This window comes from Rhinatrema bivittatum, chromosome 3 (genome assembly GCF_901001135.1).
Source record: "Rhinatrema bivittatum chromosome 3, aRhiBiv1.1, whole genome shotgun sequence".
Taxonomy (NCBI): Eukaryota; Metazoa; Chordata; class Amphibia; order Gymnophiona; family Rhinatrematidae; genus Rhinatrema; species Rhinatrema bivittatum.
In genome coordinates, this window is record NC_042617.1 from 172,560,727 (window position 1) to 172,585,420 (window position 24,694).

A 24,694-nucleotide genomic window follows, 5' to 3' on the forward strand; every position below is an offset into this window, starting at 1 on the left:
CACAATCTCGGGAACGCACCAAAATAGCCCTCCCCAGACCACAAAACAAATTTGGGAGTGCAAATTTGGTTAGGCACTCCCCTATTTGGCTACACAACGCGCACAGACGCCCAGGGACAGACCACATGTAGCACCAACAATTTTAATTTCCCAGGTCTTGGGGGGGGGGGTGTGTTATTATTTGATTTAAAGGGTTGGGATTGGGGGGTTTTTTTGGGGGTGGGGGGTTCCCACAGAAATAGAAAGACAAAAGTTTTCTGATCTGCAGGGTAGGCAGTAGGGGAGGGAGAATGAGGGGAGAGGTGAGTGTCAGGGGAGAGAGTTGGAGTGGTGACAGGGGAGGGAAGGGGGGTGAGTGACCAAGGGGGAGGGGGGTGAGTGACTGAGGTAAATGAGCAAGGGGAAGGGGGAGGGAGGGAAAAGAACCTGACTCTGCCACTGCAACACGTGGCTGGGTACCGCTAGTATATATATAAATAAACAACACTGAAAAGCGCTATTTGGGGGCTGCTGAGAGAGCAAAGCAACACAATGTTGGAAAAATATAAATAATTCCAAAAAGTGTTAAGAAACGAAAGTAAGAAAGAACAGAGAAGGGTACACATTTGTGCTGTAGCTTGGATGAGAAAGACTGATGGGCCTGCAAATCAGCACCCGCAAAAGCTCAGTAGAGCAAAAACTCTGAACTAGGACAGAAAGGTCTGTTTGGCGGAGTCGGATGATATCACCCACATGTCCTGGCTAATTCAGCCCTGCTAGTTAATGGAGAAACATTTTTACCTTTCACTCTTTTAGAACTGGAAGAAAAAGCGAATACAAAAGGCAGAAATCAAAGTCACAAACTGATAGGAATGATTGATCAGGAATCCTATCACCATGCAATCACAGAGGCAAAGCAGCCTACTATAACAGAACCATCAATCAAGCAGAAAGCTCACCTAAAGAACTATTCTGAGCTATTCATTTCCTGCGGCCTCATTCTCCCATACCTCCCTCTCTTTCCACTGAGACCTACAGTAACAAGCTGGCCTCATTTTTCAGAGATCTCCCACATTCAAACAACTAGAAAACACACCTGTACAAAACCAAAATGTCCCATTGTCACAAATCTTGACCACCTTCCATCTACTGCTCTCCACCCTCATCTCAACCACCTGCTTAGAGAATCCCTGCCCCACCTGGCAAATTAAACAAGCCAAACATGGACTGCTTCACTGCATCCAGGCCATTACAAACACCTCACTTGCAGAAGCCCAACTACCAAGTGGTCTGATAACAGCAATCCTGAAACCCATACTGAAGAATTCTAACCAGTGACCTGAATAACTACCGACCTATCTCAAACCTTCCCTACCTAACTAAAGTTATTGAAAAAAAGGTGCTATCACAGCTATCAGACCACTTGCATTCTATAATCACTCTTGATCCCTTCCAGGCAAGCTTTAGGCCACACTACAGTATTGAAACTATACTACTAAACCTGATGGATGAACTCAAGATTGTCTCAAACTGGGGAAGTCAGCCTTACTCATCCTCCTGGACCTCTTGGAAGCTTTCAACATGGTATATCACAATCTCCTCCTCACCAGAATTGCCAGTTTCTTGTGGCCTGGTTTGGCCTCTGTTGGAAACAGGATGCTGGGCTTGATGGACCCTTGGTCTGACCCAGCATGGTCATTTCTTATGTAGTATAGGGCTGGCTGGGCCAGCACTCGCCTGGTTCACATTCTCTCTCTAAGACCAAGCCCAAACTATCTCTATGGGAACAGCTCTCTGAACGCCACTCACACTGTGCCCCAAGGTTCTATTCTCTTGCCCACACTGTTCAATATATTATCCCCTCTGTGTGAGCCCAGACTGCCACATCACCAGTTATGCCTATGGGAATGACATCCAACCCCTAAATCCTTTGGGCACTTATCATGATCATCTGAATGGTTCCTCAGAGAAGATCTCCAACTGGCTAGACCAAAATAAACTAAGCCTCTACCTCCCCAAAAGACAAAGATGCCTTGGCTTGAGAAAAAAAAAGATCCTGACCACCCTCCCATGAAAGTGATCCTTGGAGGAACAACTCTTACACTCAGCTTGCAAATTTGGAACCCTGGCTTTATACTAGATTCCCAGCTCAAAACTAAAGCCCAGGTCATCACAATAACTACAATGGCTTTCTTCTACCTCCAACTCCAACCATTATTAGACAACACCGCTTTCATAACTGCTATTTGCACCACTGTCATTTCAGGCCTGGACTCATGTAACGCATTATATGTAGGACTCCCTAACACCCTAAATGAAGCTCCACCTACAGCTTATACAGAATGCTGCTGCTTGCTTGATAATGAAGATACATAAATTTGACCACATCACCCCTATCCTGAAAGACAAGCATTGGCTGCCAACATTCTACCGCCCCAAATTCTGTTGCAGGAGTGCTAGAGAGTGGTCCCAACTCCGGGGAAGTTAGTGTGCCCTTAGACCAAGGCGTGACTGCAGATGAGCTCCAAGGAAGCACTGAGCCAGGCAAGATGTGTCCAAGCATGGGTGGACAGGCGGAAGACCAGGGTCTCTGACTTCTGCCAAATCTGAACGCATCAGAAGAGACCCAACAACTCAATGCTGGTTTCTGGGGCAGCCCTCCGGTCACTCAATAGCCTTTTCGGACCTGCTGCCTGGAAACGGCAGATGCAACAGGATGGACAGAGGTCGAGGATAGGCGATGGTACTGGGCTAAGACGAAGACACTTGAAGACATAGTTTGGCAAGAACACTAGGCTAGAAGGCAAGGCTGAGACTTCAGATGAAGAGAGAATCCGGGCGGCTCTCGTAGCAGGTTCCGGCCAGAGTGAAGGGTTCAGTGAACTGGCATGGACAACACCCTGGTAGGCCATCTGGAGGCTAAGGCAGGCCCCCGGAACCTGAAACATCCGAACAAGGACAGGCAGGGAACTAGATGGACGAGGCAGGAGTACTTGGATGAGACGAAGACCCTTGGTGAGTGGTTAGACGACAGCAAGGTTAAAACTCAGGATGACGTGGAGTCCAGGCAACACTCCTAGCAGGTTCCAGCTGGAGTAGAAGCTTCAGTGACCCAGCGCGGTGGCGCCCTGGCAGGTCCACTGCAATCCGCTGGCGGGTTGCTAGGGCAGACCCGGAACCAAGGACATGACTTCCAAAGAGAGGAGCCGGAAGAAGTGGACGCCTGGAAGCGGAACATCTGAAGACGGGGACATCGGAAGGCAGGATCATCTCGAACATCTAGAGACGAGGACATTGGGGCATCTAATGACGAGAACATCAGGGACATCTGAAGATGAAGACACAGGATCCAATGAGAGACCAGAAATCATGGACAAAGACAGGACAAAGGACCTGGAACCATGGACGAAGACAACGAGGGAGAACGGAGTGCTTTGAAGAAGCTGGAGACAAAGAGAAGTCCAGGAGCAGACTGGCTCCTTGTGAAGGCATTGGAGAACTGACGAAGGGTCCTTAAATAGGGCAGAAGTAGAGACACCCTGGATGACATAATCAATCAGGGCCACAGGGCCTTTCCCGCTGCGAGTCCTTTAAATAAGCTGAAGAGACACGGCAGCACGCCTAGGAGGCAGGACCAGGGACAGCAGCAACCATGCCGCAGAGAAGAAGCAGGAGCAACACTAGGCCGCAAGGCAGGTTCCAGCATCAGCGGCTCCTCTAGCCGCAAGAGGAACAACGGCGGTGGCCACTGGGAGCGCGAGGAGAAGGCCGGAGGTGGCGGCCCCGCAGTGCAGAGAGGAGGATGACATCAGCAGCTTCCAGGCTGCGTGGAAGCATGGCGGCACAGCCCATCGTGCAGGGAGGAAGGCATGGGTGGCCTCTGGGCCGCAAGGCTGAACGGCGGCTAGGCCCGCGAGCAGCATTGTAACAAATTCAAGATCCTGACTCATAAATCCCTCAAAGACCTAACCTATTCTTCCTTAGCAACACCATTACACACTGTGAGTCCTCTTGCCCACTATTTTGACTCACAAACTACTTTGTCATCCCCTCCCCTGAGAATGTGTCTCACCAATGCTAGAAACTGAACCTTTGCAGGTTCTGCCCCAACCTATTGGAACTCCTTGCCTCCTTACATAAGGCTGGCCCCCAACCTCTTATACTTCAGAAAACTATTTCAAAACGTGGCTGATTTGGGGGGGAGGAGTGATGTCACCGCAGCAAATGGCTGGCTGGCTGATTTAGAGCTCCCGCTCCCCACACGCCTAAATTTCTGCGAATCCTCGGCATCAACATTAAATAAAACTACCAGGGCTGCAATCATTGCAAGATTGGCACCATTCGATGTCAATACGGCAAAAATCGATCGATTTTCGGAAATATTCATATAAAAAACAAGAGCCATCAGAGGAATCCGGCCTAACTAATATGGCGGCACGGGAGGAAGGCCCGAATCAAGCAGAGCAGTACGGAGATAAGCCACCGCCGGAGGATGATCTCCCGACAAGATCAGAAATGCAAAAATGGTTCACTGAACTTCGACAAGACTTGCAAAATAATAAACAAGAAATTATGGACTTCATAGAGGAAATAAAAGAAGAATTGGCTGAAAATGGTAGGCAAATATTCGATGTTGAAACAAAAGCAGAGGCCCGCACAGACGATCTAAAAAAGGCACGGGAAGCACAGCAGACGCTGCAAAAAGAAGTAGATACTTTGTCAGATAAAATAGAAGACTTTGAAAACTGCTCCCGGCGCCTAAATTTGCGGTTCCAGGGTATCCCAGACACACCGAAGTATCTAAACTGTACGGAGATTGTGGAGCAAATAAGTATAATGCTACTGGCAACGCAGGAAAATACTCTACCTTTGTCTGAAAGTGAAGGAAAATAGATCGCACACACCGCGCCTTGGGGCCTAGGCAAGATAATAGCCCCAGAGACATAGTTGCTTGTTATCATGACTATATATTAAAAGACAAAGTAGCAGCAATTGCCAGGAAATAAGCCTCGTGGACATGGCAAGGACAGGAGATAATATTTGCTGATTTGTCACCGGTTACCATACGCAAACGCCAGGAACTGAAAAGAGTCACAGAAGCCCTGCAGAAGGACAATATCAGATGTCGTTGGTTATTCCCATTTGATTTGGTATTTTCGTTAAAAGGAGAATATCACTGAATAAAAAGCATGATGGAAGGAGCAATCATTTTAAAGGAAGCTGGATATGCAGGCTTTGAAGATATGCACATGACTGTGAAAGCTCCAGAGCGCCGAGATGATGGGCCGCGATGGCAGCGAGTGACTAAAGGAGGCCGTCGCCTGAGGCGCAACCTGGAGCACAACTCTCAGTGGGCAAACACTTGAGTATAAAGCAGACTGATTTATTTCTTGCCCTATACTTGTCCTAAACCGTGGAGACACTAATTCTAACAAAAAAAAAAAAAAGAAAAATGGGATCATTTGATTTTGGTTAGGATGCCGAACTAGAGTCATGACTAAAAAGATTCTATCAATGGAGATCAGAAATTTAACAACATGTTTTAATAACATAAGTAGTGGCTATTTATATAGCTGTATGGTTGCAAGTTGTTGAGGGAGTTCTAAATTCAATTCAGGATGACTAAATCCTCTCATGATATGGCAGACAAGCCAGCGAACGAAGGGTTCTCTGCTAGGGGACTGGGAAAGGAAGGGAGTCACGAGCATAGAAATAACGTGGAAGATCTTATGGTGATGATATGTGGGGAAATATATAAAGGGGTGTAATCAACTGTGAACATGTATTTGTATACTAACCAATCTGGGAAATTTACTGTGCTGGCAAGGGTTCCGTATACGGGGGCCATAAATAGAGCGGCGCCCCTTGGCTTCATAATACAGATAATGGATGGCTGAACTTAAATTACTGTCCCTTAATGTTAAGGAACTCAATTCCTATAGAAAGCGCCAATTTCTCTATGCAAAATTACAGAAGCACCAGACATCCATAGCCTTTGTACCAGAATCGCACTTGAAACCCAGATACGAATATACAATGAAAAATGACCTTTATCCTCATCAGTACTGGGCGGCATGCACGAAGGATAATAAATACACTAGGGTGGGGATTTTAATTAAGAAGGATATCATATATGAACAGGTGGCCTGTCTTATAGACCCTGAGGGGAGATATATCCTCTTAGTATTCTCCTTGGGAGGAGTAAAATATACCTTGCTTAACCTATATGCCACAAATACTCACCAAGGACAGTTAATAAACAAACTGGAGACTATCATAGAAAATAAAGCAGAGGGATGTTTACTCCTGGGGGGGGGGGGGGGGTGGATTTCAATTTGACAATTAATCCAAATCTAGACAACAACGGGACAAGCACCTTCATCGGGAAGGGATAGAAAGACACTGAAAGCCTTTCTAGCTAGGCAGGGGCAACTAGACACATGGAGGGTTTGAAATCCAACCTCTAAGAACTATACTTTCTTTTCAAGGACTCAATCATACTCCAGAATTGATTTATTATTCGTTGATAAAAGAAATATAAACATTATTGCTGGCCCCTTCATAGAACCTATTACATGGTCGAACCATGCACCCATTGATCTTACTTTAAAAATCTCGCTATATGATAAGGGGAAACAATACTGGAGACTAAATGAAAGTTTACTAGAACAGTGGTTCTCAACCGGTGTGTCGCGACACACCAGTGTGTCGCCAAGAGCACACAGGTGTGTCGCCACACTTCCCGGTCCCCCGCTGACCCAGCTGCTCCCCGGTCCTCCTCCGCCCGGGCTTAAAATGCTGTCAGCCCGGGCGGAATGCGGCAAATCAGGTGGCAGCACCAGCACAGTCTCTTCTTCCCACCCCGCGGCCCGGAAGAGGAAGTGGTGAGCAGCGGGTGCGTGCACGGGAAGAAGAGACCATGCGAGTTTGGTCAGCATCGGCCCAAAGAACAGAAGAGAGACATGGCCAGAGGAATGAGCAGCGCTGCTCAGAGAAAAAAGATGAAGAACGTCAACCCCCGCGGCCCATGGGGCTCCTTTCTCCGCGCGAGGGCTGAAAATGAAGGAGGTTAGGGTTGGGAGGAGGCCGCTGCTGCTGCTAGTTCCGGGGGGGGGGGGGGGGGGGGGGGGGAGGGAGAGAGAGTGAATGAGCAAGCATGTGTGTTTGAGATCCTGTGTGTGTGAGTGAGAGATTGCATGTATATGAGGTGGTGGATGCCTGGAACGCCCTTCCAGGGAAAGTGGTGAAGACCAAACTGTGAAGGATTTCAAAGGGGCGTGGGATAAATACTGTGGATCCATAAAGTCTAGAGGATGTGAATGAAGAGAAGAGGCATGGGGGTGGCTTGAGGGAATGATGGCTACTACCTGGAGATGAATATCCTTATTCAATAATGCGACTCCAACATTGCACTATGCTTCAACGGCAAGAAGAAATGTGGAAAAAAGAATTTGCAACCACATAAAAGCAGGGGAGTAGCTGGCTTGTTACGGAGGTTACTACCCCAAACCAAAAAATACCTGATATTTCACTTTCAATGCAAATCCAGCATAGCTCTCTGCTTCAACGGCAGGGGAGCAAGACTGATACTTCACTTTCAATACATAGCCAGCATGGCTCTCTGCTTCAATGACAGGGGAGAATGAAGAAAGGTGGATCTATATTCAGGCAACAATCAACAGGGACTGAATTACACAGTCTGAATAAACAGATAAGCATGGGTGTAGCTTGCTTATTGCGGTGGTTAATACCCCTAACTAAATTAAGCTATTTCACTTAGATGCAGTTCCAACACTGCTCTCTACATTAATGGTGGGGGTGGAAGGGAAATAGAATAAAAAAAGGTTACTAAGAGCCAAGAGAAACAGATAAGTATGCGAGAGAAAAAAAAAAAAAAGGGCAAAAGCTTGCTGGGCAGACTGGATGGGCCGTTTGGTCTTCTTCTGCCGTCATTTCTATGTTTCTATGTGTGATTGAGAGCCTGTATATGTGAAAGAGAGTATATGTCTGTGACTGAAAGCCTGCCTGTGAGAGAGAGAGAGCATGAATGTAAATTTACGATTGGGAACCTGTATGTGTAAGTTTGTGATTGAAAACCTGTTTGTGTGAAAGAGTATATGTGTATGATTAAGATCCTTTGTGTGTGAGAGAGATCATGTGTACGTACGATTAAGAGCCTGTGGGGCGGATTTTAAAACGAGCGCGAATAGCCTACTTTTGTTTGCGCTCCAGGCGCAAACAAAAGTACGCTGGATTTTAGTAGATACGCACGGAGCCGCGCGTATCCGCTAAAATCCTGGATCGGCGCGCGCAAGGCTATCGATTTCGTATAGCCGGCGCGCGCCGAGCCGCGCAGCCTACCCCCGTTCCCTCCGAGGCCGCTCCGAAATCGGAGCGGCCTCGGAGGGAACTTTCCTTTGCCCTCCCCTCACCTTCCCTTCCCCTACCTAACCCACCCGCCCGGCCCTGTCTAAACCCCCCCCCTTACCTTTGTCGGGGGATTTACGCCTCCCGGAGGGAGGCGTAAATCCCCGCGCGTCAGCGGGCCTCCTGCGCGCCGGGACGCGACCTGGGGGCGGGTCCGGAGGGCGCGGCCACGCCCCCGGGCCGCCCCGGGCCGTAGCCACGCCCCCGGAACGCTCCCGACACGCCCCAAAAACGCCGCGCGGTTCGGGCCCGCCCCCCGACACGCCCCCTCCGAAAACCCCGGGACTTACGCGAGTCCCGGGGCTCTGGGCGCGCCGGGAGGCCTATGTAAAATAGGCTTCCCGGCGCGCAGGGCCCTGCTCGCGTAAATCCGCCCGGTTTTGGGCGGATTTACGCGAGCAGGGCTCTGAAAATCCGCCCCTGTGTGTATAAGTAAGGGAGAGAGCATATGTGTCTGTGTGTGATTGAGAGCTGGTTTAGGTGAGGGAGCATGTGAGTATGTGATTGAGAGCCTGTGGGTAAATGAGAGAAAGAGAGAGAGCATGTTTGTAAGCATGTGAATGAGAGTCTGTGTGTAAGAGAAAAAGACAGGATGTATGTGTGCGATTGAAAGCCTGTATGTGTAAGCCTGAAAAGATAGACAGCATGTGTGTAAATGTGTAATTAAGAGCCTATATAAGTGAGAGAAAAAGCATGTGTATATGTGAGTGACTGAGAGCATGTGTGTATAGGTGTGTAATTGAGAGCCAGTGTGAGAGAGAGCGCTGGTATGTGACTGAGAGAGAGGAGAAAGTTCCAAGCAAACCACCCCTCCTGCTAATTCAAAACAATCTCAGGACACCTGGATATCAAACGTTCCCAGGTATGCAGAGGAAAACATTTTTGTATCCTTATTTTTCATTACTGGGTCTTTGTGCCTGCTATTTTGAAATATTTTATTGGTATCTAGAAATTTTTTATGAGTTTTTAATTATTGGATATTCCACTCATAGTGTTTCGAAATAATCTGTTCTTTTTGTTAGTATGGTTTTACTGCTACTGATTTTATATTTCTTGATTTGTTTTATAAGGATGGGTGATGTTTCTCTTTTTCCTTTGTTACACTGCATACAAAGACTCTGGCTTGTTGCAGTTTCCAATTCATTTTTGTCTGCATGCTTCTAGTTATGCATTTTGGTCTCTTTATTCTTTGTTAGGTGAGGGTCAGCACATGTGATTCAGGTGAGATTTTCTGCTGGCGTGTACTTTCTGTGTAGGGCTCTATAGCAGCCTGGCTTGGTCTGTTTTCCTAATAGGAGGTATATTAGTGTCTTAAGGCCTGGTGTAATATTTTCAGTGTTGCCTTTTCTTAGGTAAGGTGGTTCCTGTTAAGTGCTGGAAATTGGTGCTGTTTTGGTGTGGGAAGTTTACTATTTATGTAATTTCTGTTCAGACAGAATACGTATCTTTTCCTTGTGTCATTTTAAACAATAAAAATAATTACTGGACCTTTACTTTTTATTTCCGCCGTGAACTGTAATGAGCAGTGTGTCACACATGTGAGTGTGGCCTGTCAGGTGTGTCACGATGGGAAAAGGTTGAGAACCACTGTACTAGAAGATGACGAATTCCATACTGAATTCAAGCAAGACATAACAGAATACTTAACAATCAATGACAATGGAGAGGTTACGTCTATGGTTCTATGGGACTGTAGGAAAGCTGTTTTTCGTGGTAAATTAATAGCTAGAGCAGTATATGTTAAAAAACAGAGGGAAAAGGAGCACAGAGCACTAATGGAACAGATTAAGAAACTAGCAGGCCTGCATAAACAAAATGGTTCTAGTAAGATCTTGTTACAACTGGATCAATGTAGGAAAAAACTGAAGGTCCTAGACACCACCCTGATCACCCATAGGTTAGAGCTTTTAAAACAAATTCACTAGGGGGGGGGGGGGGGAGGGGGCAACAAGGCAGGGAAACAATTGGCACGTAAATTAAAAGCTAAACAGTCTTCCAATAATATAGTTAAAATTAAAGATGAAAAGGGACAAATCCTGACAACTAATACAGAAATTAGAAATCACTTTTTGCGTTTCTATACAGAATTATACTGATCAGAGACCAACATTGATAAAGAGAGTATGGAAGCATATATACAAAATGCTTTGCTACCTCAAATAACCCAATCACAGCAGGAACTTTTAGAAAAAGAAATTACTAGGGCAGAAGTTTCCTGAGCCATTAAAAGTTTAAAACCTGGTAAATCACCAGGCTTGGACGGATTTACAGCCAGCTTCTATAAAAAATTTGCCGAACAGCTAATCCCAATACTGGTCAAAGTTTTCAATTCTTTGAGGGGCACCGGGAGGCTATCCACAATAACAAATATGGCAGGCATTACCATATTGGTGAAACCGGGAAGGGACCCTAGTATGTGGCTCGTATCGGCCAATATCTCTAATTAATATCGATATGAAGCTTATGGCGAAAATCTTAGCCAACAGGCTGAATAGCATTCTCCTGGAGTTGATTTATTCCTGGGCGAATGGCGTCAGACAATGTCTGCAAAACAGTGAACTCCATTTGGTGGTCACAGACCCATGATATCCCTTTTCTGCTCCTAGCGGTAGACACGGAAAAGGCATTTGATTATGTACATTGGTCTTTTTTGTTCCAAACGATACGTGCCATGCATTTTGGGGAATCTTTTCTGTGCTGGATAGAGAAATTATAGCAGGCTCCATTGGCCTGTTTAAAGGTAAACTGAGGATATTCCAAAACATTTCCAGTAGGTAGAAGAACAAGGCAGGGATGCCCGCTGTCATCCCTTCTCTTCGCACTATTTTTAGAGCCCTTTACACACAGAATCCGAAGAAACGATCAAATAAGGGGAACTAGGTTAGGAGATTATTCCTCCAAACTCTCGCTTTTTGCAGACGACATTTTATTCACCATAACAGACCCAGTCATCTCCCGCCCAGCTATCAGTTCAGAGATCTCAGCCTTTAGTCAAGTTTCTGGATTTAAAATAAACTGGGAAAAGTCTGAACTTCTGAACATTACAGCTCCTGCGGACTTGGTAGAGCAACTCCAGAGGGAACACCCTTTCAAATGGGCTAATCATAAGATTAAAGTATTTGGGTATATATATAGGCAATCAAGGTGACATGTTTCAGCTAAATTATCCTCCTAGACCTAGAGGAATTATCCTCCTAAGGACCTAGAGGAATGGGATCGCTATCACATTTCCTGGATAGGGCGTATCGCAGTTATAAAAATGAATATCCTGCCTAGGATAACCTCCTTCAAACTATCACAATAGCGCTTCCCTCGAAAACTCTTGAAAAATGGCAACATCGTATCCTAAAATTTATCTGGAAAGGGAAACATCCTCGGGTAGCGAAAAAAATATTGTTTTTGCCTAAACCACAAGGGGGGATGGGAGTACCAAACTTGCACTGGTACCATGCTGCCGTGCAACTAAAAATTATTGACTGGCACAGGCAGAGGAAAAAAGAAACCTTGGGTGATATTGGAACAGGCCATTTTTGGCTACATGCCAAAAAGTACGTGGGATAAAGTAGTCAATATTCTAGAGACGGTTCAGCATAATTTAATTACGCTGGAAGAGAATGTCAGTGGGCAAATGGGTTTACTTCAATAGCTCCCATTTATTCTATAACAAACTGTTTCGACCATGTCAACATATTCAGACCTTCCAGAGCTGGAAAGCTAAAGACATACAAAAACTAGAGCATATGTGGGAACTGGGAGGAATGATCTCAAACCCACTATACGTGACAGATATCAATTGCGAGACACAGAGATGTTTGTATACTTGCAAATTAGGCACTTTTTGGGAAGACATGGGGTTCGTGCTGACTTGGCGCAGGGGATTCCTATTTTAGAAAATTTGTGGACATGCTGACAAGTCTAATAAGCTTATCTCTAAAATATACTCCATCTTGAGTGGGAACCAAAAATTTCAGATGTCACATGTTAAAGCATGGGAGCAAGATCTACAGGGCGCACTATCTGAGGATACATGGAAGCGTATCTATATAGCAATGGGAAAAGGGCTAATCTCTGCAGGTCACATTGAGAACGAGTATAAAACGCTATATCGTTGGTATGTTACCCCAGTGAAATTGCAACATATGTTCCCGACACTCTCCAAGATATGTTGGAAACAATATGGGGGAATAGGTACTTATATCCACCTATGGTGGGAGTGTTCCACAACCCAAGTGGTTTGGTCACAGGTCTCTGTATGGATAAGCACAATTATACAACGACATACACTTCTCACAGCAAAATAGGCACTATTATATGTGGAAGTAGGAGGGGGGTTAAATAAAACACAAAATAAATTCATTCGCTTTGTGATTGTAGCTACAAGGTGTGCCAGAGCTAGCCACTGGAAAGATATTAGTGTTCCAAAACTGTCTGCTATCCAGTCACGAGTACATAGCATGTACATAACAGCATATAAATGTAAGACTACGGTGCATTTCAATGGGATCTGGTCTAACTACGTAACCTGGTTATCCAAAGAGGAAAAGTGAATTTCAACACAGAGGGTATCAATGCGAAGCGTTTCCTAAGATGGAGTTGGATTTTCAACAACAACATAGCATACCCGGACACCACCCAGATACAAGTTGAACCAGGAGGGAGGGGGGAAGGGTTTGGGATGAAGAGAAGCTGTATAAAAAATGGGACAGTTAAAAAATGGCACAGCCAGACGATATAAAGTTGGATATGTTTATTTGCTACATGTGACTTTAGATATCTAAGACCATGTTAAACCGGTAAGGTCTATTGCAGTGATGGCTAACCTATGACACGCGTGTCAGAAGTGACACGCCGAGACGTTTTTGCTGACACGCGCAGTGTTTCAAGGACTATCGGGAATTTTTTTTTTTTTTTTTAATCGGCTGCGCCAACCCTTTAAAATTTGTTTTTTTAGTATCCCCCTCCACCAATGCCCCCAGGCGCAGGGAGGCTCATGCGGCGCAGCGATGAGGCTCAAGACAAAGATCGCATTTAAACGCGCTGATGCTCCTCCTCCTTCCTGCCTGTGCGTCCCCGGAAGTAAACGTTGCCGGAGCCGCGTGGGCAGGAAGGAGGTGAAGCATCAGCGCGTGCAGAAGAGGAGCAGCATTTGCGTTTACGGGCCGCCGCGAATTCCAAGTCGCAGCGGCCCGAGAAGAGGAAGAGGCCCGGTAGCAGGGCCGCCGTGGCCTGAGAAGATCAGGGCCGCTGCAGAGCCCATCCTGCGGCGACCCGCGAGGAGGAGGCCCAGAGGTGAGAGAGAGGCTGAGGGTCTGTAGAGTGTGCATGTGTGCGTGTATGAGATGAGTTGAGAGATTGTGTGTGAGAGTGAGGACCTGAATGTTTGCAGAGACAGCATGTGAGAGCCTCTGTGTGTTTGTGAGAGAGAGAGAGAGCATGTGCCAGTGAGAGCCTGTGTGTATGAATGATTGTATGAGAGAGAGCATGTGCCAGTGAGAGCCTGTGTGTATGAATGATTCTATGAGAGAGAGCATGTGCCAGTGAGAGCCTGTGTGTGTGTGAGAAAGAGAAATGCATGTGAGAATGAGAACCTGACTGTGTGTTTGAGGGAAGAAGATGGAGAGAAAAGAAACAGAAAAAAAAAGACAATATAAAAGGAATTGGCAAAAAAATAAGAAAGGGAAGGTGGAAAAAAAAAAGCCTGTGACCAACCAATTAGAAAACTAAGATCAGACAGCAAAGGCAAAAAAAAATAAATTACTTTTTAGTGATTGGCACATGTAATCTTTGGGAATGTGCAAGAATAGCACTTTCTCTACGGATCTCACAATGTACGAGATCAGCATGGAGAAAGTGGAAGCCCACAGGGCCTGCACAGAGGAGGCAGCAGAATGGGCTTCAGTGTCAGTAGCAGCAATTGGCACCTCCCCAATAGCCACGTGGCAGCAGTGACAGTGGCAGCAGAGGAATGAGAGAGGTTCCGAGTTTGCTGGCAAAAGAGAGGGGGGGTCTGCCTTTAGTGTGTGCATGTGTATGAATGGGACTCTGCCAGGGGGTGTATGTGTGTGAATGCATGGGTGCCTGCCTAGGGGTCTATGTGTGTAAGAATGAATGTGTGCATGCCTGGGGGATGGGGAGGGAGTGGTGTGAAAATGAATGGGAGCCAATAAAAGAAACCGACTGACAGATGACGTTTGTAACGCTTGCTTGGACTTGAAGTGTACGAAATACCAACCTTCAATTGAAGATTTAGCCAATGAAATTCAGCAACAAAAAAGTCACTAAGCAGGTAAGGTAAAGAATTATTTGTTTTTGCTTTATTAATAAATACAGTACATATTAAAATTATAACTTTTTGTTATTGATTAGAGCTACAAATATCACAAAATTATGGATTTTTCTAGAAGTGACACACCACCCGAGTTATGCTCGTTTTTTTAATGAATTTTGACACACTGAGCTCAAAAGGTTGGCCATCACTGGTCTATTATGAAACATGTAATATTTTATATTGCGAAATTCTTTTAAAATTATATTTTTGCAACACGCTGGATTATCTAAATGTTCATGATGTTTTCCATAATGTTCTGGATTTTTATGTTTGTTCCCAATAAAATTATATATTACAAAAAAAAAACGTGGCTGTTTTGAGGCAGTTTTTGGTACCAGCTATTAACCATTGCAAACGTCTCCCAAATCTCTATAATCTTTACTCAGAACCCGTTCATCTGTACTTCTTAGGACTGGCAGAAAAGCTCCACTCTATCTGCACAAGACACCTTAACCAAACAGAACTACTAAGTAAATCACAAACTAATCTGCTATAGCCTCTTAACTCCTACCACTGGCCACACTATATCCTCTTTTTGAAGTTTGTATCTAAAAGCAAATTGTATTTTGGTTTCTTTTCCTTATCTTATTGTATCTGATTATTATTTAACAAATTAACTCGTTTTGAACTCTTGGTGGAAAAGCATGTCAAATAATGACTTCTGTCCTCTCTCCAAGACCAGGCTTCACTAAAGAATGAAAAACCAGCTCTCCATTACCCCAATGCCACTCTCTTCTAAACTCCCCTCTGACTCCAAATGAGTATATCCCTCCATCTCTCTTAGCCTTCTTTCCATTCTCTGCCCCTAATCCAGAATCAAAATACAAAACAGTTCATGTTAGCCAGAAAAAATAAGTGCAGTGGAGTACTATTTAGCACTACGTACTTTAATTTTGCAATTCAGTACTTTATATATTTTTTAACTTCGCTTTCTTGGGCCAACAAGAGCCATTCTAGCATCTCACTATGTGTTCAGACTAGCTATAGTTTGCAGAGGGGAGGACAGGAGAACAAAAAAAAAAGGGAATTTTCTGTTTTATAATCTGGCTTTCTTCAGCTCTGTTCAGCAAGTGCATTATAAAGACTTATAGTGGTCTACATTAAACTAAAGAATGGTGAATTAAAAGAGAGAAAGTTAAGAAAAAGACAAGACAGTTACCTGTTTTTGGGTTGGTCCTTCCTTTGTAAAATATCCAAAGGAAAAGAACTTTGGGTACTACAGAAAAAAAGAAAAAAAATACTCATTACATTTTAGAAAGAAAGCAGATTAGTACAAGTTGATCCCTAAAAGTGTATAGAGCAGTACTTACTTTTATCAAGAGGCTTCTTCCAAAGCTGAATTTCGCAAAAAGTAAAAATAAAAGGCCAGCAAAAATCAGCTTAACAACAGAGGCAATACCGCCCACAGTAGTGTAAGCAGAATACTGCACCTATGACACAAAAAAAGCAGAATTATCTGACAGGAAAGGGGTAAGAAGTCTGTGTAGTGCAGCGGCCAGAAAACACACATTTATTACCCAAAACAGTAATAGCAAACAGACCTGTGACCTGATCTAGAGGCTTTAACCACTATAGCTGGTGCACTTCCTCTGTTAAATCTCTGGCCACTGCCTCTTCCAGAATTAGTTGCTGAAATCTGGTCTTTATACCAGGAGCAATCTCAAACCCCTTACAAGTTATGGTCAATGTATTTATTTATTTATTTAGGATTTTTATATACCGACATTCTCGATACAAATATCAAATCAAGTCGGTTTCCATAGAACAAAACTGTCGCGGCTAAGGCGTTACATTAAACAGGCGTTACATAAAACAGGGTTTCTGAACATAAGAACATAAATATTAAATATTAAATAGACAACAAAAACTCGTCAAAATAGCGTGGATAAATGTAGGGATTAGCTAAGAAGGAAGGTAGGCTATATAGGGGTATACAGGTAACAGAACAATGTTGAAGGGTATATACAAAGAGTAATGCATGAGCTAAAGAACTGATGCATCAGTAATGGAGTCTTTCAAAGCAAGTGGGCTGTAATGTAATGTAATGTAAACAATGTAAACAAATACTGCTCAAAAAAGGAACCCAGGTCAACACAAGGAGAGTAATTTTAAAAACCATTTACCCATAGGAATGGGCTTTCTGAAAACTGCTCTCCCTGTATGCGAGTAAACTTTCACTACATACAAGTGCTCCCATAGGGGCGGATTTTAAAACGAGCGCGAATAGCCTACTTTTGTTTGCGCTCCAGGCGCAAACAAAAGTACGCTGGATTTTAGTAGATACGCGCGGAGCCGCGCGTATCCGCTAAAATCCTGGATCGGCGAGCGCAAGGCTATCGATTTCGTATAGCCGGCGTGCGCCGAGCCGCGCAGCCTACCCCCGTTCCCTCCAAGGCTGCTCCGAAATCGGAGCGGCCTCGGAGGGAACTTTCCTTTGCCCTCCCCTCACCTTCCCCTCCCTAACCCACCCGGCCCTGTCTAAACCCCCCCCCTTACCTTTGTCGGGGGATTTACGCCTCCCAGAGGGAGGCGTAAATCCCCGCGCGTCAGCGGGCCTCCTGCGCGCCGGGACGCAACCTGGGGGCGGGTCCGGAGGGCGCGGCCACGCCCCCGGCCGCCCCGGGCCATAGCCACGCCCCCGGAACGCTCCCGACACGCCCCCTCTGAAAACCCCGGGACTTACGCGAGTCCCGGAGCTCTGCGCGCGCCGGTAGGCCTATGTAAAATAGGCTTCCCGGCGCGCAGGGCCCTGCTCACGTAAATCCGCCCGGTTTTGGGCGGATTTACGCGAGCAGGGCTCTGAAAATCCGCCCCATAGTGCGAAGAGGCATTCTGGGAGCAGGACAGTCTTGCACAAATATGCATACTTTTGCATTTTCTAAAGTAAACACCCCTTTTTTTCCTAAAGTAAACTATCTGCAGAAAATAGCCGGTGTAAATGCATACAGGTAGTTTTCCTGAGATAATTTACAAAGGGAAAGTACACTTGTACTTTACTTTGAAAACTGGAGTAAAGTCAACCTGTAAAAAGGATCCATGGATTCTGCACCAATATGGGCAGTTAGAAAATTATCACCTTAATATCCAAGAGAAACAATCGGACAGCAATTATTCCATTAAACTTTTAAGTTTGTAAAAATGCAGTTTTGGCCAGTCAGAGGATTATATACATTCCGGTTCAAGGGTTTGTTTCCTTAAGGATACAACAGTACCATCTGTAAGCTCAACAGCAAGCATGAGTTTAGAGGGATTGCATATCACATGCTAAAACTTAAACATTATGAGATCTATATTCAGACATAGTCCAGATAGCAGTTAGCCAGATAAACTTTTCCGGCTAACTTTAGAGACATATTCAACAATGCAGCCACACTAATAAATACAGCTGGCTATCTTAATTAGTAAACCAAAAAAATACACACCTCAAAAATATAATTCCCCTCTTCTTGAGCAGACAAACAAATTACAGGGAAAATGCAAATCTTTATGGGTAGACTTTTAATGTCCAGTATCTTTAAGGGTAACTCCCAAAAGAGAGTACCTCAATGTTAAAATATACCGTTTTTGCTTTACATTTTTAAGTGAGCATTAGTACTCGTGTTTGTGCATTCTGTGTTCTATATTTTATCTCGTTTACAAAGTCTCCTTAATAACCACAGTCCTTAAGAGATTGTAAAGCTTCTAAAGGTAATTATTACACAAAAAGTAAATGAAGGCATCCTTACTACAGCAGCTACTATCATGAGTTGAACTGCTTTTTACCACATTGGTAATGAATAACTTAACCGGCTAACTCCTTCTCCCAGTTATGCCCCTGGACTGCCCCTAACTTATCTGGCTAAATTCTAGCCGCTTAACTTATTAGCCAGCTAAAGGCTGTATATAGCCGGGTAAGCCATTCAGACAGATAACTATTACGTTGTCTGAATGTCTTTTGAATATGGATCTCAGTGTTATAAATAAATAAATGCCCAGTTTGTATACAGATATTCTGTGATCAATCATACCAGTTCACAATTTCAATAAAATAAATCAAAAAAATATACAATATAAAATTAATAAAACAAATAAAATCAATAGAAATTGTCTATAAGGCCTGCATTAAGCAGAGTTGCTTACCTGTAACAGGTGTTCTCCCTGGACAGCAGGATGTTAGTCCTCACAAATAGGTGACATCATCAGATGGAGCCCAGTTACAGACTACTTTTGTCAAAGTTTCTAGAATTTTGACTGGCACACTGAGCATGCACAGCATGCCACCAACCCTGTGGCCACCAGGGGGTCCCTCTTCAGTCTCGTTTGTAGCAAAACTACAAGTGAAAAATAAAATAAGAAAACGGTATCAAACCCAACTCCGCGGAGTGCAGGTGGGTTTCAAAAGGACTAACATCCTGCTGTCCTGGGAGAACACCTGTTACAGGTAAGCAACTTTGCTTTCTCCCAGGACAAGCAGGATGGTAGTCCTCACATATGGGTGAATAGCAAGCTACAGGCTGACCATTAAGCAGCAGGCCAAGCAGCACACAACATGTGCAATGCACAACAACTGGCCATGATGAGGAAGCCTGAAATTCACAGCGGGTCGAGGTAGGACGAGTTGGGTCTCTACACTGGGAATAAGTTCCGTAGGACAGACTGGCCAAAGACTGAGTCTTGTCGTCCAGCCTTGTCAAGATAGTAGTGGGCTGCGAAGGTGTGGAGAGAACTCCACATTGCAGCCCTGCAGATGTCTGTAATCAGTACTGAACGGTAGTGTGCTACTGACGTTGCCATGGCCCTGACTGAGTGTGCCTTCACTTGTCCCTGAAGTGGAAGGCCTGCCTGCTGGTAGCAGAATTCAATGCAGTCTGCCAACCAGTTGGAGAGAGTCTGCTTGCCCACCACAACACCAAGTTTGTTTTTGTCAAAAGAAACAAAGAGTTGGATGGACTTCCTATGAACTGCAGTGCGGTCTAAATAAAATGCGAGCGCACGCTTACAGTCCAAGGTGTGCAGAACTCACTCACCCAGGTGAGCGTGAGGTCTTGGGAAGAAAGTGGGCAAGACTATGGACTGATTTAAGTGGAAATCCGTTACCACCTTAGGAAGGAATTTAGGGTGAGTGCAGAGAACCACCCGGTCATGAAGGAACCTTGTGTAGGGTGAGAAGGTCACAAGGGCCTGTAACTCACTTACCCAGCGAGCAGACGTGATGACTACTAGGAAAAAAAAACTTTCCACGTAAAGTATCTGAGTTCGCAGGAGTGCAAGGGCTCAAAAGGAGTGTGCAGGAGCCATGCAAGTGCCACATTGAGGTCCCATGCCACGACCGGTGGCCGTAGAGGAGGCTTAAGCTATAATAAGCCTCTCATGAAGCAACCCACTAGGGGCTGAGCCATTATCGGGGCATCCCCTATACCTTCATGGTGCGCACTGAGGTGTACTCATTTAGAGGAAGCCTGGAGACTAGATTCCGAGAGGTGCCAGAGATAATCTAAGAGTTTTGATGTGAGGCAAGAAAAGGGATCAAAGTTCTTCTGAGTGCACCACAAGGCAAACTTCTTCCATGTAGAGCGGTAAGACTTCTGCGTGGAAGGCTTATGTGAAGCTACGAGGACTCGAGAGACAACATTAGAAAGATTGAGTGGCTGTAGTATCAACCTTTCAACAACCAGGCTGTCAGAGACAGGGTCTGTAGGTTCGGGTGGCATAGATTGCCATGATCCTGTGTTATGAGGTTGGGCGCCTTGCCCAGGCGAATGGGTTCCTGGACAGAGAGGTCGAGAAGTATAGGAAACCAGACTTGGTGCGGCCAATACGGGGCTATGAGTATCATGGAGCCTCGGCCCTTTCATAGCTTCATGAGAATCTTGTTTATCAGCAGAATCGGAGGGTACGCATATAGCAGGCCTATGTTCCAAGGACGGGTGAAGGCATCCATGGTTGGTGCTCTCCGGTCCCTGTGTAGGGAGCAGAAGTGTTCCACTTTGCAGTTCTGTTTGGACGCAAAGAGGTTGATGTTCGGCTGACCTCACCGGTGGAAGATTCTGCTCGCGACAAAGGGATCCAAGGACCACTCGTGGGGCTGGAAACGTCGACTGAGGCGGTCTGCCAGTGCATTCTCTGTGCCTGCCAGATAAGTGGCTCGCAGTAGTATGGAATGCGTCAGGGCCCAGGCCCAAATCTGCGCCACCTCCTAGCAGAGCAGATAAGATCCCGTGCCCCCACGTTTGTTCAGGTACCACCTCATTGCTACTTGGTTGACTGTTTGAATCAAGACTAGCTTGTTGGATAGGCAGTCGCTGAATGCACAGAGAGCGTACTGCATTGCCCGAAGCTATAGGAAGTTGATCTGTCAGATTGCTTCGGTTTTTGTCCAAGTCCCTTGGGTTTGAAGGCCTTTGATATGGGCTCCCCCAACCGAGAACAAAGGGGAAAGCAGACAGTCGCTCAGCAGTGCATGGTTCGGAGAGAGATATCTTCAAAGGATACTAATAATGCATTAGAATTAGGGCATCCTGACAGTGAGGTTCCAATAATAAGAAAAGTAGTCCAAGTGCCTGTAACTGAAAACTCACCTGAGCTAAAAAATTCTAAACTTATCCCTCAATTAAAAAGCAGAATGAAAATACAAACAAAAATACAAACTTTGAAATGTTTGTATGCTAATGCCAGAAGTCTAAGAAGTAAGATGGGAGAATTAGACTGTATAGCAGTGAACGACAGACTTAATTGGCATCTCAGAGACATGGTGGAAAGAGAATAACCAATGGGACAGTGCTATACCAGGGTACAAATTCTATCGCAATGACAGAGAGGAGGACCTGGGAGGAGGTGTGGCGCTTTATGTCCGGGATGGCATAGAGTCCAACAGGATAAACATCCTGCATGAGACTAAATACAAAATTGAATCTTTATGGGTAGAAATCCCTTGTGCGTTGGGGAAGACTATAGTGATAGGAGTATACTACGTCCACCTGGTCAAGATGGTGAGACGGACAGTGAAATGCTAAGAGAAATTAGGGAAGCTAACCAAATTGGTAGTGCGGTAATAATGGGGGACTTCAATTACCCCAATATTGACTGGGTAAATGTATCATCGGGACACTCTAGAGAGATAACGTTCCTGGATGGAATAAATGATAGCTTTATGGAGCAATTGGTTCAGGAACAGACGAGAGAAGGAGCAATTTTAGATCTAATTCTCAGTGGAGCACAGGACTTGGTGAGAGAGGTAACAGTGGTGGGGCCGCTTGGCAATAGTGATCATAATATGATCAAATTTGATTTAATGACTGGAAGAGGAAGAGTGTGCAAATCAACGGCTCTCGTGGTTAACTTTCAAAAAGGAAACTTTGATAAAACAAGAAAAGTTGTTAGAAAAAAACTGAAAGGAGCAGCTACAAAAGTAAAAATGTTCAAGGGGCGTGGTCATTGTTAAAAAAATACCATTCTAGAATCACAGTCCAGATGTATTCCACACATTAAGAAAGGTGGAAAGAAGGCAAAACGATTACCGGCATGGTTAAAAGGGAAGGTGAAAGAAGCTATTTTAGCCAAAAGATCTTAATTCAAAAATTGGAAGAAGGATCCAACAGAAGAAAATAGGACATAAACATTGGCAAGTTAAATGTAAGACATTGATAAGACAGGCTAAGAGAGAATTTGAAAAGAAGTTGGCCGTAGAGGCAAAAACTCACAGTAAAAACTTTAAAATATATCTGAAGCAGAAAGCCTGTGAGGGAGTCAGTTGGACCATTAGATGATCGAGGGGTTAAAGGGTCACTTAGAGAAGATAAGGCCATAGCGGAAAGATTAAATGATTTCTTTACTTCGGTGTTTACTGAAGAGGATGTTGGGAAGGTACTCATAATGGAGAAGGTTTTCATGGGTAATGATTCAGATGGACTGAATCAAATCACGGTGAACCTAGAAGATGTGGTAGACCTGATTGACAAACTGAAGAGTAGTAAATCACCTGGACCGGATGGTATACATCCCAGAGTTCTGAAGGAACTAAAAAATGAAATTTCAGACCTATTAGTAAAAATTTGTAACCTGTCATTAAAATCATCCATTGTACCTGAAGACTGGAGGATAGCAAATGTAACCCCAATATTTAAAAAGGGCTCCAGGGGCAATCCGGGAAACTACAGACCGGTTAGCCTGACTTCCGTGCCAGGAAAAATAGTGGAAAATGTTCTAAACATCAAAATCACAGAACATATAGAAAGACATGGTTTAATGGAAGAAAGTCAGCATGGCTTTACCCAAGGCAAGTCTTGCCTCACAAATCTGCTTCACTTTTTTGAAGGAGTTAATAAACATATGGATAAACGTGAACCGGTAGATGTAGTGTACTTGGATTTTCAGAAGGCGTTTGACAAAGTTCCTCAAGAGAGGCTTCTAGGAAAAGTAAAAAGTCATGGGATAGGTGGCGATGTCCTTTTTTGGATTGCAAACTGGCTAAAAGACAGGAAACAAAGAGTAGGATTAAATGGACAATTTTCTCAGTGGAAGGGAGTGGTCAGTGGAGTGCCTCAGGGATCTGTATTGGGACCCTTACTTTTTAATATATTTATAAATGATCTGGAAAGAAATACGACGAGTGAGATAATCAAATTTGCAGATGACACAAAATTGTTCAGAGTAGTTAAATCACAAGCTGATTGTAATACATTGCAGGAAGACCTTGTGAGACTGGAAAATTGGGCATCCAAATGGCAGATGAAATTTAATGTGGATAAGTGCAAGGTGATGCATATAGGGAAAAATAACCCATGCTATAATTACACAATGTTGGGTTCCATATTAGGTGCTACAACCCAAGAAAGAGATCTAAGCGTCATAGTGGATAACACATTGAAATCGTCGGTTCAGTGTGCTGCGGCAGTGAAAAAAGCAAACAGAATGTTGGGAATTATTAGAAAGGGAATGGTGAATAAAACAGAAAAATGTCATAATGCCTCTGTATCGCTCCATGGTGAGACCGCACCTTGAATACTGTGTACAATTCTGGTCGCCGCATCTCAAAAAAGATCTAATTGCGATGGAGAAGGTACAGAGAAGGGCTACCAAAATGATAAGGGGAATGGAACAGCTCCCCTATGAGGAAAGACTAAAGAGGTTAGGACTTTTCAGCTTGGAGAAGAGACGGCTGAGGGGGGATAGGATAGAGATGTTTAAAATCATGAGAGGTCTAGAACGGGTAGATGTGAATCGGTTATTTACTCTTTCGGATAATAGAAAGACTAGGGGGCACTCCATGAAGTTAACATGGGGCACATTTAAAACTAATCGAAGAAAGTTCTTTTTTACTCAACACACAATTAAACTCTGGAATCTGTTGCCAGAGGATGTGGTTAGTGCAGTTAGTATAGCTGTGTTTAAAAAAGGATTGGATAAGTTCTTGGAGGAGAAGTCCATTACCTGCTATTAAGATCACCTGGAGAATAGCCACTGCCATTAGCAGAGGTGACATGGAATAGACTTGGTTTTTGGGTACTTGCCAGGTTCTTGCGGCCTGGATTGGCCACTGTTGGAGACAGGATGCTGGGCTTGATGGACCCTTGGTCTGATCCAGTATGGCATGTTCTTATGTTCTTAGGAGCTGGTTGCTGGAAGGGTAGACCTGTTTGTAAGTTGGCCTTGTGCATCCACCAAGTAAGGGACAAACGAAGTTGACTGGTTATGTGGACAAGGGACGTAAGCGGCTGAGTGGCTTGATGCCACTGAGACTTTAAAGTCCATTGTGTCAGTCTCATGGCTAAGTGTGCCTCTGGGGTGACATGGACTGTTGATGCCATGTGGCCAAGCAACTTGAGTAGTTGGCGAGCTGAGGCTATTTTTCGACTGTGGATAGAGCTGGCGAGGTTGGACAGCGTGGTTGCACGGTCGTTGGGTAAGAACACTTTGGCTACTGTGGTGTCTAGGTCTGCTCCTATAAAGGAGCGATGGTGAGGCAGTGTCAAGTGGGATTTT

At 44.7% G+C, this 24,694-nt stretch overlaps 1 protein-coding gene across 1 annotated transcript in view; it reads right to left on the reverse strand.

Moving 5' to 3' along the window:
- The window catches only part of SCCPDH (saccharopine dehydrogenase (putative)), a 131,008-nt gene that overhangs the window by 58,619 nt on the left and 47,695 nt on the right, over window positions 1–24,694 (reverse strand). The window contains exons 8-9 of the mRNA XM_029593947.1: window positions 16,045–16,164; window positions 15,894–15,950 (exon numbers count right to left, since the gene is read on the reverse strand). Of these exons, the coding sequence (XP_029449807.1) occupies window positions 15,894–15,950; window positions 16,045–16,164 (177 nt within the window). The remainder of the gene's footprint in view (window positions 1–15,893; window positions 15,951–16,044; window positions 16,165–24,694) is intronic.